The 17,518-nt window shown below is 43.6% G+C and overlaps 1 protein-coding gene across 2 annotated transcripts in view; it reads right to left on the reverse strand.

Moving 5' to 3' along the window:
- meis1b (Meis homeobox 1 b) overlaps positions 1-16,807 on the reverse strand; it is a 77,697-nt gene extending 60,890 nt beyond the window's left edge. For both annotated transcript variants that reach the window (XM_062519258.1, XM_062519259.1), the window contains exons 1-7: positions 16,205-16,807; positions 14,509-14,729; positions 13,240-13,381; positions 12,986-13,036; positions 12,289-12,339; positions 11,180-11,326; positions 2,788-2,899 (exon numbers count right to left, since the gene is read on the reverse strand). In XM_062519258.1, coding sequence (XP_062375242.1) covers positions 2,788-2,899; positions 11,180-11,326; positions 12,289-12,339; positions 12,986-13,036; positions 13,240-13,381; positions 14,509-14,729; positions 16,205-16,216 — 736 coding nt within the window. In that variant the 5' untranslated portion in view covers positions 16,217-16,807. The remainder of the gene's footprint in view (positions 1-2,787; positions 2,900-11,179; positions 11,327-12,288; positions 12,340-12,985; positions 13,037-13,239; positions 13,382-14,508; positions 14,730-16,204) is intronic.
- Between the last annotated feature and the right edge of the window lie 711 nt (positions 16,808-17,518).

A 17,518-nucleotide genomic window follows, 5' to 3' on the forward strand; every position in this document is an offset into this window, starting at 1 on the left:
AGATAGCGCACTAGCGAGCTAGCTCTTTCCCTTTGAATGAGCATGTCTGCTGAAGAGGCTCCCATGGTGGGTTGGTGGACGAGGCTCCTGTTCGAGCTCCTACTTTATTATGCTCTGCTTGAGACATGGGGGGAAAGTGATATTTATTAGGTGCACACACACACACACACACACACACACACACACACACACACACACAGGCTGCAGATGCAGAGATGCATACAGAGAGAGGGAGCGCACTCCAGTAGGCTACCGGGAGTGAAAGCAAGTGGAAGACCAAGGAGATGGAAAAAAGGTCAGGGAGGAAACAATCACAGAGAGAGATGAGAGGAGAGAGGGAGGGAGGGAGAGAGAGAGGGAGAGCGAAAGAGAGATGAGAGGAGAGAGAGAGGGAGCGAGAAAGTGAGCAAGAGAGAGGGAGAAGGGGGGAGGGAGGGAGGGGGAAAGGAGGATGGATGAGATGCCAAGAGAGAAGTGGAGAGAGGCTGTTGGTGGCTGTAATAATTAAGCACGGGCATCTTGACTAAAATGACAATAATGCGCTTACTGAGATTAAGAGGTGACTCCATACAGAATGTGCTAATGCCACTCCTACTTCTCACAGGGCGTCTTTAACCCACATTAGCTTGATGCTCACTTGTGCCAGAGAACAAAAACATTTGTGAGATTACAGCACAGCTCAATAAAACGCAACATTCAACTGAGTGCGTTTATATATATTTCTATAAATACACACACAGAGAAATATGTCCACGAACTGTCCCAAAGCTATACTATTTTTATCTCGCCTTGTGCTTCCCCACCGCCCCTCCCCCCCTCCCACCCCCCCGACAAACGAACATTAACAACAAACACACACAAAAAAGGATCCTCAACAACAGTGAGTCGACTCGACGGTGGTAGGGGGGTGGCCATGCGTCGGGAGCAATCAAGGGGGCCAACATTAAAAGCCGGGCTATAATTGGAAGTATGTGAAAAATGAAGTGTCAGTTTGGTCAATAAAGACCAAAGGTCAGCGCGAGCAGGAGCCCAAACTGGGCACAAAATGTGCTCATTAAGGCAGCCAATCAGAGCGCGGCAGACGGCCCCGGCCGAGGCCATTAGTCATTGGCCATCTGACCGCCTCAGAAGAGGCCGGCCGTGTGCTCTTACCCCGCACTCCTCCTCCACGGAAGAGAGGGGGAGAGAGAGAGAGAGAGAGAAAACAGAGAGAAAGGAGGAGGAGGAGGAGAAAAAAACACTGCACTGGTATATAAATCGTTGCTCAGTCATCTGGAACATAATGTGGTCCTTTCTGCTCCCAGCCAGCTCTGCCTGCTGGCTGGCCAGCCCTCAAACTGCTGCCCTGACATCCCCTTCAATAATAAATGAAGTTGCTTTTTGCCTACAGTTTGTTTGAAACCCCCCTCTCCACTCCTCTTCGCTCCTCTCCTCTGCTAGTCTCAACCCTTACACCCTATGGCTGGGATAAGGGAGGGGGCTATAGTCACCTGAGTGCATCTCCATCCAACACCATCTCCCAGAAACCAAGGATCCATCACATGGTGCAGTGTTTCTATTTGTATATCAAATGCAATCAGATTAGATGGCGAAGATTGCTTCCCAGAAACGAGGAAATGTCTCACGCTCAATATGAATGCATCATTTACGGAACAGTTTTAAATACAAATCTTTGTTTGCATTTTGCATTTCATCACCCTCATCAGCATGTGTATTTGGGGTCGTTGCACTATGTTTTGTTAGTGATTTAGCTGATTAGGCTAGCCAAAAACAATAGCTGAGACTGGCCAGAGCTTAACAAGACCTGACTTCACCCCTTGAAACTGACATTGCATGGGCATTAGCCTGCTAGCCCTGACCACTTCAGCCAGAAGTCCCCATGGAGTACTGGTGCATGGCTCATTTGTGTCAGGGGAAAATAACAATAATCTTGTAATGTAACGATGGTTTGAAACATTTTTACGTTTAAAATGGCATTGTTTGGCAGCTCATATTGCAAGTCCTTTGATAACAATCAGCTAACTAGCTGTGTTTTGGAACGGGAGTAGGCTAAACACACATACCCACACAATTAACTTATTTTCAGTGTTGGACACACAACAACACTGTGACAGCTTTTAGGTGCTAAATGTCAGCTTAGCTGTGTTATGACCAGCCCCAATAAGTCCCTAGTATCCACTGAGTGCTTCTCTGTGTCCGCGCTCTTAAGTGTGTTTTTGTTTTGCTTTGTCAACGAGCAGAGTAGCTTCACATTACTAGAGGACGCGGCCGTGTGAGTAATGTGACAGGCCCAGCTGACTTTGTCTGACCGTTGGGGGACTACTGAAAAGAGATCCTCTGACTCGTCGTGCGGTCAGGCGTCCCATCAAGGCGGGGGCAGGGGGGGGGGCGGGGGGGTTGGATCAGTGATGCTGGGTGCAGGACCAATCTCATCACCGAGCATCACCAACAGCTGACCGATCTAACTGACAAAAGGGTCACTCTGTGTGCTCAAACGCATCTGCATTTCTACTTGACCCCTGAACACACATCTACATACTGTACATGCACAAAGGTGCACACCGAACGTAGGCGAACATACTCACATTTGACCAGTACAGGGACGAACATAAACACACACACACATACACACACACACACACACGCACACGCACACACAAACGCATACCTCCATGGCTGGAGGTCCTTACCTTGTTCACACACACACACACACACACACAGACACACACACACACACACACAGACACGTGCGCGCACGCCTGCACCTCCACGGCTGGAGGTCCTTACCTTGTTCGCTGCTGTTGTCGCCGCTGTGCGATGTGTGTCCCCCGCTGGACGGTCCCGGCGTGCCCCCGGAGCGCGTGGACGCCGTGTCGTCATGGTCTCTGTTCCACGAGGTCTGTGCAGGCGAGAGCCAGAGGAGAGGAGAGCAGAGCTGTCAGCCATCACACCCACCACTACCACTACTACTACTGCTGCTGCTGCTGGAGTGCCACGCCACAAGCGATAAGAAAAACCACTCCCGCACACACACACACACACACACACACACACACACACACCGTAGAGGGCCGACAGGGTTTATCAGATGCACCTTATTTTCGTGGCTTTTTTCCCCCCGCATAGCAAGTCACACCACTTGCGCTGCTATATAGTCTCTGCTGCCGAAGGAAGTGCCACCACGAGTCAGAACAGCAGGAAACTCACACCACCATTTGCCTTATCTGCCCACAATAAATATTTCAGGCAGGTGTGACAAGCCACACCAGGGCAGCATAATTACTGTCCATATGAGGTCCTTAATCTGCTTGACAACTACTCCTTTCGCCGAACGCCTGCACAGCTCACGGTCGTGTCTTTAACAGTTGAGCAGAAAAAACACACTCCCCCTCAATACACTCCCAATGCAACAACATCAAAGAGGCACTAAGACTGATAGAGACAAATACAAGTTACCAGAGATAAGAAATCCATGATCCAGAAGGGAAAATGACAACACTGTTGCGTCCGAGAGAGAGAGAAGTAAAAACACGCTGAGGATATCACCACAGTCCAGGAAAAGAAGAAGTAGGGAGTGGAGAAGGAGAGGAGAGGAGAGGAGAAGAGAGGAGAGGAGAGGAGAGGTGGCGCGAGGCTTGACGGCCGGAGACGAATGAGCCTGGGGATTATATATACCACTCCCCGCAAAAGGGTCTCTGTGTGTGTGTGCAAACAGACCCTGGTGAATAAGAGCTGAAATCTCTTTCAAAGATGAACAAACAAACAAAAAAAAACATTTAAAAAAAAACAAAAACAAATCAACAACAACGGAGCTAAAGCGAGCTCTATTGACCGTCCAGCTTTTGGCGCACAAAGGGAGAGCGAGTGTCAGCTGTTGAGCGGATGCTGTGGCAAATGGCGCGGACGTGGGGATAAAGGGAAGAGGGAAGGAACAATGAGGAAGCCAGGGCCCGGGCACACTCTGCCCCATGCCGAGCCCACTTGGACTATAGAACTCGGAACAGATGTTGCCTCTTAACACTGGTTTCTTCTGAAATGAGTAAACCCTGGCAGTGGACGGACGACAAGCTGTGGGGTGAACCTTCTCGCCGTTTTCTTGCAAAGTGCGAGCCGACCTGTTGATGCAGCTAAGAGCATATTCTATGGCCTAACATTTTTGTTTTATTTTTTCTTCTGTTTTTTAAGTGATAGAATAACAGTGATGAACCAGAGCTATCAGTAGCAAAAGAGATGTATTTAATGAAATCTATACTCCTCAAATGAGAGACACAAGAGTTAATTTTCATGAAAATAACAAATTCTCTTCTTTGAGTCTGAAGTTGTCTGTGTGCCAAAACAGGCCTGTGGTTCAAGATGAAATACTTTATGACTTCATTATTTTTAGAGTATTTCTAAAACAAATTATTACTATCACCAAGTTCTGAAAGAAACGGCTTTGTTTGTGTACATGTATGACCTTTCAATTGGTTTATTTGCATTCAATTCTAGATATTTTGTTTTGCTGCAAACAAGTTATCTGGAATGTGACCGAGCATTCTCAGTGTGAGCTTTTGCAATCTGTCTTCATTGACAGTGGTGAACTCAGCATTTTATACAATAAAATATGTGACGAGAACATGTTTGCCATCTCCTGAGGTAGCGTCCAACACACATGCCTGCCACTGTCAATGCATTAGCTTTTTTCTCTCTCTCTCTCTGAAAGAAACTTTAAAGCAAAAAATAAAAAAGTGTATTATGCAGCATACCAAAAGAGTGCTGTAAGAGGTAATCCAGAACACATGCTCAGAGAGCAAACAGTTAAAGCAGAAATTGCCAGTTTCTACAACTCCAGCTTTTTGTAAAGGGGGGGGGGATGTAAGGAGAGGGATACTTGTTTATTCAGAGCTTTGTGAAAAAGAATGTTACAGCACCCTAGGGACAGAGAATGCCAAGCACAAAGAAGACACGAAGAAGAGGAAGAAAAAACTCAGCACCCCACCATGTGAAAGGATGTTTTTATGTGCAACAAATCCCACTTGGAAATATAATTAGAAAGGAGGAAAATGGCAAACTATTGCATTAACTGTAATTGAACAAAAGACCAGCGAGGCTTGTGGGAGCTTGGAGCAAAGGCCCATGGGAACGAGGGAGGGCCTCAGACAGGGAGGTGTGTGGGGGGGGGGGGGGTGAGTGACATCTCTAGGGTACACTCAGTCTATTTATAACACCCCGGACACTCTGCGCCACCACTGATCTAAGGGGTAATTAATAGAAAACACCCTGATAGTGGCGTGGCAGGGATCACACAGCGAGCCACGCCGAACCCCAGCCTTGCCACCCACGAGCAGAATGATTTAAATATATAAATAAACACGGCGAATAAACAAAGGTGTACGGATAAGGGCAGAGGAGAGAGACTGTAACTCTGTGTGTGTGTGTGTGTGTGTGTGTGTGTGTGTGTGTGTGTGTGTGTGTGTGTGTGTGTGTGTGTGTGTGTGTGTGTGTGTGTGTGTGTGTGTGTGTATGGGGTGTGGGTGTGGGTGGATGGATAGATGGGAATAGGTGTATTGAGGAGAAAGTGGGGAAAATATGTGGGTAAAAAGGAGAGCTGTCCCAGTGCACAAAACAACACACTTGATATATTCACTGTCCCCCTAATGAGCTGGCCGGGATTTATTCAGCCTTTCTCTCTCCTTCCCCTCCCCCTGCACATTTTTCTCTCTCCCCCTCTCTCTCTCTCTCTCTCTCTCTCCTCTCTCTCTCTCTCTCTCTCTCTCTCTCTCTCTCTCTCTCTCTCTCTCTCTCTCTCTCTCTCTCTCTCTCTCTCTCTTGCTTACTCGTTTGCACACTCACTCACTCACTCACAGTCTCTCTCTCTCTCTCTCTCTCTCTCTCTCTCTAGTGCAGGATGTAGATTAATTCAATGCTTAATTGTTTAGTAAATTCAATTTTCCACATTCTATTCTGCGTAGCTTTAGCTAAAGTTCTTAAATCTGCAGTGTGTAGCCCAGGGAGCAGTGTTTGTGATCTGTGCCTACCTTTTTTCATTACCATTTGCTTCCCCCGCCACTTAATTCGCCATGAAAAGATTTTCCTTGCTGGAAATTCTGATTCCGCTATGATCGGTGAGGCATTCCAATTCATTGCATTTTCATTGTGTTGGGTCTTAGATGCCAGGCTCCCGCTTCTCACAGTCCTGCTCACATTATACAAGCACTCATGCAAGAAATGTTGGGCTCCCAATTCAGCAATAATAATAAAATGTTAAAGCAGTTGTACTTGTGTGAGAGAAAACATCTCCTGTGAAGCTACGGATGCTAAGATACTCACGCAGGACTACACACAAACAGGCAAACACTTCAGTGACTTTTCCGTGTATTCTGATAGGTTTGGATGTAGCCCTCCAGTATCAAAATGATTGCTTTGATAGCGAGGAGCTGTTCGGAGGACTGTTAAAGAGCAGAAAAAAAGTTGTTTCCTTTCCTCTTTGTAACAGATCTCAAATCTAAAGGGTAGGAGTTTTGAGGAGTGAAAAGTACCCAAGCGCGTGTGTTGTTTAGTGGGTCTCCTGAGTTAAACACACAACTGTGTGTAGCCCTCCCTCCCCACCTGCACACGCCTGCACTGATCGGGACACCGGGAGAGAGGGTAAACACTTGTTTATTCCCGTTCTCGGGAGAGTTGAGGGGAGGTCATGTGACTGCCTGCACAGGGCGCTTGCAAACCCACGCTTGAATATGAGAGCCTCTGAAGTGAAAAGATGTGCTAATCGTATGCACGACACACACACACACTCACACACAGGCACACACACACACACACAGGCACAGGCACACACACACACAAAGGCAAGAGCAAGAACAATCCCCTCCCCCGTGCACCTACTCTTTCCCAAATCTCACAATGTAAGGAGGAGAACTGAGGACACATATGCTGATATGATTTCGGTACAGTCAGTCTCGGTTAGTTTTGCTGACAGATAGAACATTTGCCTTTTCCTAAGAGAGGTTTACATGCTTTTCAACAGGAAATCTGGCTTTAAAGAGCTGTGCTTCCAACCAAAGCTCTCATGTGGACATTAGTATAACATTAACACTTAAACTAAAATAACTTCATATAAAGGAAATGAACAAAAAAAAAGACTAGGAGAAAATCTAGAAATCTGTCTTCATTAAAAGTCCTCTGGTTGAAATTTCCTCAGCTGTGTTGTGCCGAAACAAAATGGACATCTTTAAACTTTTTAATTGTCAAAGGCAGTCCCAAAAAAAAGGTCTTCAAAGTGTTGCTCTCCTCTTTACAAACATTTCCATTTGAAAAATGAATGTCTGCTTGTAATGTTCCTCACAAGAGAGGTCTTTGGATTCATACTCTCTGATACTTCTAGTCTATGCAGGCAGAGGGGGGGGGGGACCGGGGTGAAAAACAGCAGTCACATGCCCCAGCTCTTTGTATTACTTGTTGAATCCTCGACAGCGACCCACATTTGTCCAAAGGAAGAAAAGAAAAGGAGACTGCAACCTCTTATTCCGCTACAAAAAGGCTATGATTATTGACAATCACAGTAATAATTTAAACACGGATTGTCTCCCTGTTAAAGGGGCGGGGGGGAAGAAAAGCACCACACCAAAGAAACCCTAAGAGGGCAATTAAGCGAAAGGGGGAACGTGTCTGCAGAGTTCAGGGTAACTTGACTCGCCAGATCCGCCAAGCACGTACAGATGAAGTATACCAGTACCCTGATTAGGAAAATGTAAACCGCTTTTGATGCTCGCGGTTTCCATTCGGTCATGTGGTAACACGGGGTCACTCTCCTAGTCAGCAGCGTTAACTAAACAAACAGGGTCAGAAACGGGTCTGACCTATCAGACCCCTTCTAATAGTCAAACAATATTGACTATTTAGATGACTTGGTGTGATAAAGCAATCAAGGGGGGCTTTGTGTGCACAGTTTGGAAGCACACACTACAAGCGCTAAGCTATGACACAAGCTAGCTCAAGGGCCAAATGTGCTGGAGAGGCCAAGGAAATTTGCACATTGTCTTTGCATGAATTATATGTCTGAGCTTGTGCTGAAGTCTTTCACTCACAAACACACACACACACACACACACACACACACACACACACACACACACACACACACACACACACACACACACACACACTTGGACATCATAGCTGTCAAAGAATACTTTTTAGCACAGCAAGACTATAAAAAAACTCCAAACATAGGCATCGAAATAAAACGTGGAGCTTTTTAATTACTTTGAGCCCTCTTCAATAAGCACGGTACAAACTTAAGAGCTCTCAAGCTCAGAGGTAAATACTCAGCCCTATTGCTGCAGCTTGCTCTGTGGGGGTTTTCAAGCTTTTCAGTTCATTAGTAAATTGCTGAGCCACTCCTCATTCACTGTGCAATTAAAGACAACTGTGCAAACGTGGCCGTGGATGGAAATGCCAAGGAGTCTTTGCCTGGACCTCTAGTGTGAGCCGAGCCACCCCAGTAAATGTGCAAGAGTTGAGGTCCAGACAATCCAAAAACATATGACTTCACTCCAGAGGAGAGAAAGATAATAAATATTTCCGAAACAAAGTCTTGCTAATATGTTGTGCTTTTGTGGTAAATAACATTTTTTCTTCAAGTGCTTTAATTAAGCATGTACAAAAAGTATTTTATGACTTTTTATTGTCCATTTGTTCTCATGATTTCACAGATGTTTTTCTTCATAAATCTTTGTCATAAAAAAAACAAAGAGAGAATCTGTTTTCGCCGAATTTGAAAAATAATTGGATTTAGTCCACGGATGGCTCTTTTTTGCTGTGCAACTGAAGTGCTTGAAATGAGGTGCAGGTGAAACCGGGAAAGAAGGGGTTAAGCAGTCTCGCTAACCAGTCCCTTCACTCACAGAGCACCTGAGGGGGGCCCTGCGATTATCTGCGCTGCCTGAAGTACACAACGTGATTCCAAACTGGCTGGGCTGCATTCACAAGTGAGCGGAGAGGCTCTGACTTTTTCACCTCTCTGCAACGCGCGGCTCTGTTTCTGGGTGGAAGGCAGGCACTCTCTGCTTTCCACAGCCTCTACCGTCAGAATTGCAAAACAATCAGAGAGCGAGAGGGAGAGAGAGAGACCCCGGATGAGGAGAGCCGGGACATTATTGATACGATGCTTGGTTGCACAGAGAACGAAAACATGGAGCAGAGTTCAACCAAAGATTTTAATAAATTCTATGTATTTTTTTTTTCTAGCGACGTTTTTTTTTACTGCTGCACAATCCTTGCTGGAATAAATTGGTTTATGAATAAATGAGCTTGCCTTCTCCCTCTTGTTAACATTGTTGAGAATTTGCACAAAGACCATTTTTTCCAGTCCAATTCAACTTTATGCCCGAGGGCATATATTAAAAATACATATGGAACGAGATAATGCACACAGGACGCAAATTCGTTAAGGATGTCACTGGCTAACAACCGAAGACTGGAGTCACACCAAAAGAAGAGATACACATATTCAGCTGCTATACAACTACAGCCCCAATTAACGTCAATGAATCCATTAGTAGCTACCGCGCACTGCGCATTGGTTAGCTCAAGTTTTACAACTGTATTCTGTCTGTCCTATACCGTTAAATACAAATATACGAGCGTAATGTTAATAAGGTGTGCAATATACACATACCCAGGTTTTAGTTACGCAAGAAAAGTTTGACAACTCTGCGGCTTTATGCTGTGTGAAGATATACTGTAAACATATAGGACATTAGCCTGAATATTTAGGTATAGAAGACCATCATTAGGCAAAAATAGGACATGTCTTCATCTTAAAGTCAATTAAATATCTGAATCCCTGCCCCGGAGCAAAACATAATTTGCTCAGTACACGTTATACACCTAGAAACCCAAGGGTCTCCGCAAAGTCTATTTCTATCCCTTTAATTCCACTCCTATCTCAAATTTGTCAATGGAAAAAGTTCTTGACAATTGCCTCTCCAAAGAATCACGTTCAAAGAAACACATAATTGCACGCACGGTATGATGTTATTTAATTCAAGTTTTGGATTAAATGTATTAGTATCACTGGCGATCTGCTCATTACCATAACCATAGCCTACTGTGCAGAGACCAAAAGGGCTGGCAGGCAGAGGTCGTTCCATTTCGGTCCCTGTTTGGTCATGAATAGAACTGTTCGCTGGGGTTTTCACTCCATAACATGGACCTGAGACCGACGCACGCATCAGAACCCTACTGCCCGAGACTCCAGTCGATCACACAGCCATATGGAAATTCATGGATTTAAATTATTTATCCTAATCGGTTCATTACTTTTTATGGTGCTGTATCTGCTAATCCTCCTAATATGCACGCTTACATTTTTTCCTGTATGCAGTGTCTCTCATAGGACACATATTTCTTACGCAGAGATACTTTGAAAAGTAGAAGTCTGCTAAATACATCATTTATTTTGTCAATGCTTCACTTGCCATATCATGCTCCTCGCATAGCATACTTGACAAACATCCTCTGTCTCAAAAGTGGACATCAGAATGGCCACACGCACACGCATGAATGCATACAATTGACTATAAGAATATTTCGGTTGTTTGCCATATCTAAATATATGTCAATAAAAGCACAACATTTCAGCCAACAATAGCACTCCAACCAAACAACCCATGCGCTCAAAAGGCAAGTCGTCTGAAAGGCAGTGGGCGCTCATGTCTAAGGAAAAATACTGATGAGCGAACTAATGAAGCGTGAAAAAATAGCAGAAAATCCAATGCACCTAACCACGGTATTACTCTACAATCGCACCAGCGCTCTCCACGAATGCGCCCAACTCATTTCCAAGCCCTGCATATGGTTACGTGGTAATGGATAAGCACTGTAGATAACACTCCAGTGCGATTTAAGAAGGAGAGAGGAGAGAAAGAAAAGGGAGACGACTAAATTAAAATCGACATGAAACAGGTCAAGTTTATGGCGATGCTTTCACAAGCTAATCTCCTCAGGTCGGTTCCGGGAGCAAACCTTAATGAAGCAATAATGGCTACATTATTCAAAAATTTTCATTCCGATGGAGGCTAAAACAGCCTTAATAGTATGCAAATAACAGCGCAGCAGAGTAGTGACCCAGAAGACACACTGAATAGCCTGCATTTTTTTCCTCCACAGAAAGGAAGAGAAAAGACCCGCCACATACCTGATCAAGGGGCCCCGATGATCTTGTGATTTCTTCGCTGTCTGATTTTGATCCTCCTTCTCTGTCGTCTATAACCAAGTCGATGGGCATCTTGCCCTTCAAGCAGCTGATGTACCGGTGACAGAAATTGTCACAGAGTTCATGTACCTATAGACACAAAAGGGAACACATGAAATGACAAAGGGACATCACAGAGAATTGACAAGTGCAACCAGAACTCCCTTTGACATGGTAAAACGCTCCAAATGGCAGCGAGGGATGCAGCAATCGCTCCTATGTGACCAGGCGCATGCAGAATTTGGGGGAACTTTATTTTCTCGCAAAATAGAGATATCGCAGAAAATTGACAGTGACAAGACGACTCACGGGCTACAACATATTCAACACCCGTGTTAAATTCATCTGCTCCCGGGGTTGTGGCCATTAGAGGGATGACCTGCTTGAGTGACATTTAAGGTAAACTGTTTAATTTCGTCTAGTTATTTCATTACCACCTACTTTCCAGGGAGTCAGATCGTCTCAGGCGTGCACGGGAGAGGAGATATTTGGCCACCCCTCCACTGCAGGCCATAAATGCGAACAGCTAACGCTATAATGGATATTATGACAATATTGGCATTGAGAGCCAAGTGTAGATGTCCACTTGGAAGTTTAAGAGGTATCTCTAATCACAAGCGTCAGTCATGAGAGTCTGCATTATTAAAATTACATTTAAAATACAGTTCATGACTACGCCTGGTCCTAGACGTAAACCATGAGCAGATGTATGTTGGATGGCAAATTAAATATCGCTGACATCATACCACCCAATGGCTCCGAGATACGACAACCACAGTAAGCTAATCAATGACTTTATTCAGCTTGCATGTTATTTCCACGACCATATCCATACGCCCAAATAAAAGGCACCGTGGTAGTAAATTGAGATTATTGCTAAAAGGTATCTGTTCCAGTTTTAGCAGCTTGCATTGTAATTAAACTCGGAAGAGAAATGGGCGCCATGATTGATTCTGACACTAATTGCAACAGACCAGGAAAAATACATTTATGCAAATAGAACCCATAGGTTTGAGAAGCAGAAGAGGCCAGTGGCGATGGGGGAATATTACCTTCTCGAGCTCCAAAAGATGAAATCGTAAAACTTGGATGGCTTGTATCATCTGAAAAAAAAAAAAAAACAATAAAAGTTCAGCGCATACTTAAATATGATGAAACAAGTATCTCAGGACTACAATAAGAGCAACTGCTGAGGTGGTTTATGTCCGAGGGTTTCATCAAAACTTTATAATTGCCTTCCAGGTTATAGCCTATATTACATCTAAATATAAAATAATAGGTTTTAGTAGCCTAATGTGTGAAGAATCCTATCATCAGAAGAGCGCTGCAGCTGTGCCTAAGATCCCAGTGAATATTGGCCTATGGGCTGAGGGTAAGGCTCATGTCAAACATGTAATATAAATATGGATGGAGTTAATGTGAATGGGGACCTGGAAGTGAAACTATTTGCATAGAAAAAACTTTTCATTGAAAAAAAGGAGTTCTCTAAGTCATGTGACGGCCCTCTAATGGCGGCAACAAAGACAGTTATCTGTGATGACAACCGAGTCTATCGTGAAATCAAACTATCCTATTGGAGGTAGGCGTAGGCCTACATAGGCTATTTAGTACAGTGTGACTATACACTGTTGGAGTGGAACACGGCTTTTAGTAAGTAGGCGACCACCATGATAATATAACCAACAATGTCCTCCGGTCTGATTCATAATCCACACGTCCGTATACTAATCAAATACATGATGTGCTTACCAGATTATCCAGCTCTGGATTCGATGAAAATAAAGGTTTTTCTGCTCGGATCTAAAATAACACAAATACAACTCTTAGACTGCGTTATTTACAAGGCATATAGGCCTATGTCCGACACCAAAATATGAGAGCCAGACAAAATTAGTCCATTCTAAATTAATAACACTTGTTTGAATGCCAAAGTCATTAGTTATAATACAGTGATTTTTAAAAAATTCCGACAACTAAATCCAGATTAACAAGCAAACTCTGACCTGTTTCGCAAAAACTGCTATATCTTCATTGAAAGACTCTGATGAGCAGACGTCGCCTCCTGCCACCCCAGGCTCTCTGGGCGTGCAAGTTGCTAATTCACATTTCTCAAAAATCAGTGCTAGAAGAGGGAACAGGGGGTGCCTGGAATAAAATACAAACCCAAATGTCACTGGGAGAAAAGGTAAGGGTCAGAATTGTGAAAAGGTTAATTCAACAACATCTGATAGCATCCCTGCAGTCCAAATAGTGGCCTGAGCCCCGCCACAGGCAACCGCATAAACTAGGAAAGTACATTATAAATACAACCGAGTTCTTCCTAAGTGCGCACACGTTTACTAGGTCCAGCGCTTTAGCAGGCTACAGCTACGCAATTACCTTTTTTCATACTGCCCGAACACTTTGTTTATTTACGAGCATTCATTGTTTCATTTGTTATAATCATGTTTTGTGTTGTCACAGAAATAAATGGCAGCTAAGTGTAACATATTTAGAAAGGATGTCAAGAAGATGGCAACAGCGACCCACTATCGGTCGCCTACACTGTCTGGTTTAGGCCAAACTTGCCATCTGTCGAATATTTAGTCAAAATAATTTCCAAAAATACTTTCCACAATTGAGATATATAGGATACTCTGGCATAATGTTACAAAATAAATGTCAAAATGTCAGAAAATTGCATGCTATCCATATTCCTATAATATCTCACAGGAGCATAATGATACTTTACTCATGCAGTCTATGAGATACGGGACGTTAAAAGGGGTATTACGCGTGTGCGGGTTTGCTGTTGCTTCCTTGGCCACACTACTGTAGGCTACAGATATTAGTTTTTGAAAGCTGGCTTTAATTGTTATCTTTCAAAGATGACTCCGCTTAGAAAACATAATTCTTAAAAGTGACAATCAAAAATGGCACTTTGTTTCAAAATGTTGAATTATGCAATGCCATTTACAACTCATGCCACTGTAACCATTTAAACAAGTCACCCCACCAACAAGCCCATAACGGCCCAGGCAGGTTTAGACTGTGTACGGGGACAACCGTGCAACAACAACCACCAGCGCAAAAAAAAAAAATCAACAACCAAAACCCTGAGCTGACACAATGGTGTCAGGGTTAAACTTAAGATTGCATGGAAACCTTTTTTCCTCTATTTTACAACCTTTCTGCTCAGCCTCGTGACTCCAGCTTCTCCCCATTGACCAGTGCGTGTTTGTACACGCACCGAGTTCAGCGAAAGATACATGTGATTGACAGCTGAAACATACCCGTAAATGGAGTCTTTATCTCTTTTAAGAGCATCGTTGACTGAGGAGCCCATACTGGGTGGCATGGTGTTGGTGTGCGCCGTGTGCGGGTACTGGTGCGAGTGGAGCTGGGGGCCATGGTTCAGGTGGACAGCCGGCATGGCTCTGGCGCCGTGGTGATCCTGATACATCGCGGTTGACAATCCTACTCCGTCCATCCCATAATGGGGTAAATCTTCGTACTGCACACAACAAACAGGGAAATTACCCGTGTGATCATCACTAAGAACACTTACATGCTACAGAAATATTCAACCATGGTAGGCCGTGTTGTTTTTATTAACAGAATTAAGACCAGAAAACATGGCAAAAAGTTCGAAAAAGTAGGCCCATTATTGCTCTTTGCTCCATCATGAATTCAAGTGTGAATGTAATATGCAGACTTAAAACTCTAATAGTGTTACTCATGTGCTGTCCCAAGGATATAACACTACCAATGTTTACTACCAACTATATTAAATTCAATATTATGTTTGTTGTTACATGTGAAAAGTGTTATCTGTATTATTATTCTACAACAAATGTGTTATAAATCATGATCATCTTAATTTGACTACATCCTAGTTAATTACACTTAATAATCCTATAACTATACTAGTCAAGAATAATTATTTCTGATACTTAACGATAATTGTTTTAAAAATTCTTCGAGGATGGCCATTATACTATGGTTTGCATGCAACTAAAGACAACTGACATAAAATTGTCTACAATTACAACTTTAATTATTCAAATGTTATACTTTATACATAGGGGTAAATACTAAAGAAGAGTAAAATATCTGTGCACATTAATATAAAGTGAATTAAATGGAGCTTTGGAACAACTACTATGACACAACTTTAGCACTGTTTCTTTAACGAATTAATGCAAAATAAATTTATTATTCATGATGTTAACTGAAAGTGACAATCTAATATCAGTGAAAGTGAGAATAAAAGGAATTACGTCCAAACCCTAAAGCTATAAAGGTGTAAACAGTCCGAATGGTGTTTCTGTGCCTTTACATGGAAACGCTCTGCGCCATGTACTAGTGTATGGGCTTCACTTTGGAATTGTTAGAGCTTTATTTACAAATGCAAAGTTAGCAAAGCCTGGGTATAAGGCTTCCCAGCTGAATACACGATATCCTGATTTCTAGGACTGTTATTAAGATGTGCGCCATTGGCGTGCGCAAACTATTGAATCATTTGTGCCAATCAATTAATTATTCTATACAATTGTGGGTTGAACTACTACTGATTAAATATGTCGTGAATCAAGGAAATGTCACAGTGGTGACATGGTATCTACATTGTGGACTCATGCCATAGAGACATATAGTACCAGAAAATAACAATGTAGTCAAAAAATTGGGAGGGGGGTGTTCTGTTCACAGCTGAAATGGGAAAATAATTTACTGTTGTCTGTCCCTGTCCATCCTCAACAGTGAGACGTAGTACAGCTACTAGCAATAACTGACATGATAAAGTTTTCAGATCTCCAAGTAGTTGAATCTCTGACAAATATCTGGGTGCATGAATGTACAGGCAAAGATGGCAAAACATAGTGCTGGCAGTCATGCCAGACAAACTAGAGAAAAGTTTGGCTGTGCGTCTGTCATCGGCCACGTTTCATTCTACAACACAGAGCCGCAGAAACTTTTGGGAGTACGTACCCTCTGCGCCATCGCCCTCCTCTCTCCCTCGTCTTCCTTTCACTTCAAATATATCCCCTATGAGGCCAGGGTGAAGAAGAAATAAACACGCAAATTCCAAACGCGAGGCTTTTTTGACAAAAAAATCCGTATGTCTTTTCAAGGAAGAGGTGAAGCCAAGTCCTTCAGCTCAAGTTCAGCCAAAGCCAAGCAAACACGTCCACTGCTTTCCCCAGGACAGCGACGGGGAGCGCACAAATCTTCTCCAAATCAGTAAGAAAATAGCCCTCAGACAAAACTAGAGAGTATCATGGCTTTCTGCCACTCCGGTTGTCAATCAAAAGCGAGCTTGTCAAAGTACTGAATGAATGATGATCCTCCGCGCGCTTCGACTGGTTAGCACACCTAATGTTAATACACAAATGCACACAAAAATGAATCTCTCGCGTTTCTTTGATCACTCTCAGCTCCTGAGTTGATTTTGTATGCAATAGCCTCTAAATGAGATCAAGAGGAGGTGGGGTGATAATTCTGGCTTAGTTTTTCTTAAAGGAGCCACGATCGATGCTGCGAGCTTGCCTGCCCGTTTGTGTACAATGAGTGTATGTTGAAGGCAGCAGAGGACTGAATCTAGACGGGACTGCCGAAACCCGGAAGTAGTGGTGGCCATAACAGGTCGCGTCTTACACAATGCGGTGGGCTAGAGCAAGTCTCTCACAGAGAAGGGGGTGAGATACGTAGGAGGACATTTGAAAGCGCTCGGCTTGTATACGAGTTTTGAATTCATTCTGTGGGACACCATCAGCATACTCCGCTCAGGACCCTGCCGCATTTTAATGTTTTACCTTTGTGGATGCAGTAATTTTGTTCTAGCATGAGGTGCTGCACAACAGATCCTGACATATTTTCTAGAATACTCTCCCGAAGACTTCGTTGCGGATTTTTGTAAAAGTAATTTAACTATCATCATCTCTGGGACACTACACCATGTAATGAGAACTGTGATTGTCAGATAAGTGCAGTACCATCATAAATGTTATCTATTCAAATATATTATTGCCCTTGGACTTCAGATTGCACTGCCGACATAGTAGGGGGTTTTTTTTACCCGTCGTAGATGCAGGTTGAGCTGGCCGCATCTCATGTACTTACTGGACTTGAACTGTCTCCCGAAATGCTTTGTGATGCCTACATGATTGTCAAAACATCAACTTGCAGTAGGAGAAAACTCCACAGCTCATTTATTTGAGTAGCCTACAAAATATATGGAATTCATTTATGGATAGTTTCGTGCGCTTGGAATTTCCCAAGAAGAGTCAGGTACATGTAATCTGT

Source organism: Sardina pilchardus, chromosome 18 (assembly GCF_963854185.1).
Source record: "Sardina pilchardus chromosome 18, fSarPil1.1, whole genome shotgun sequence".
Classification (NCBI taxonomy): domain Eukaryota; kingdom Metazoa; phylum Chordata; class Actinopteri; order Clupeiformes; family Clupeidae; genus Sardina; species Sardina pilchardus.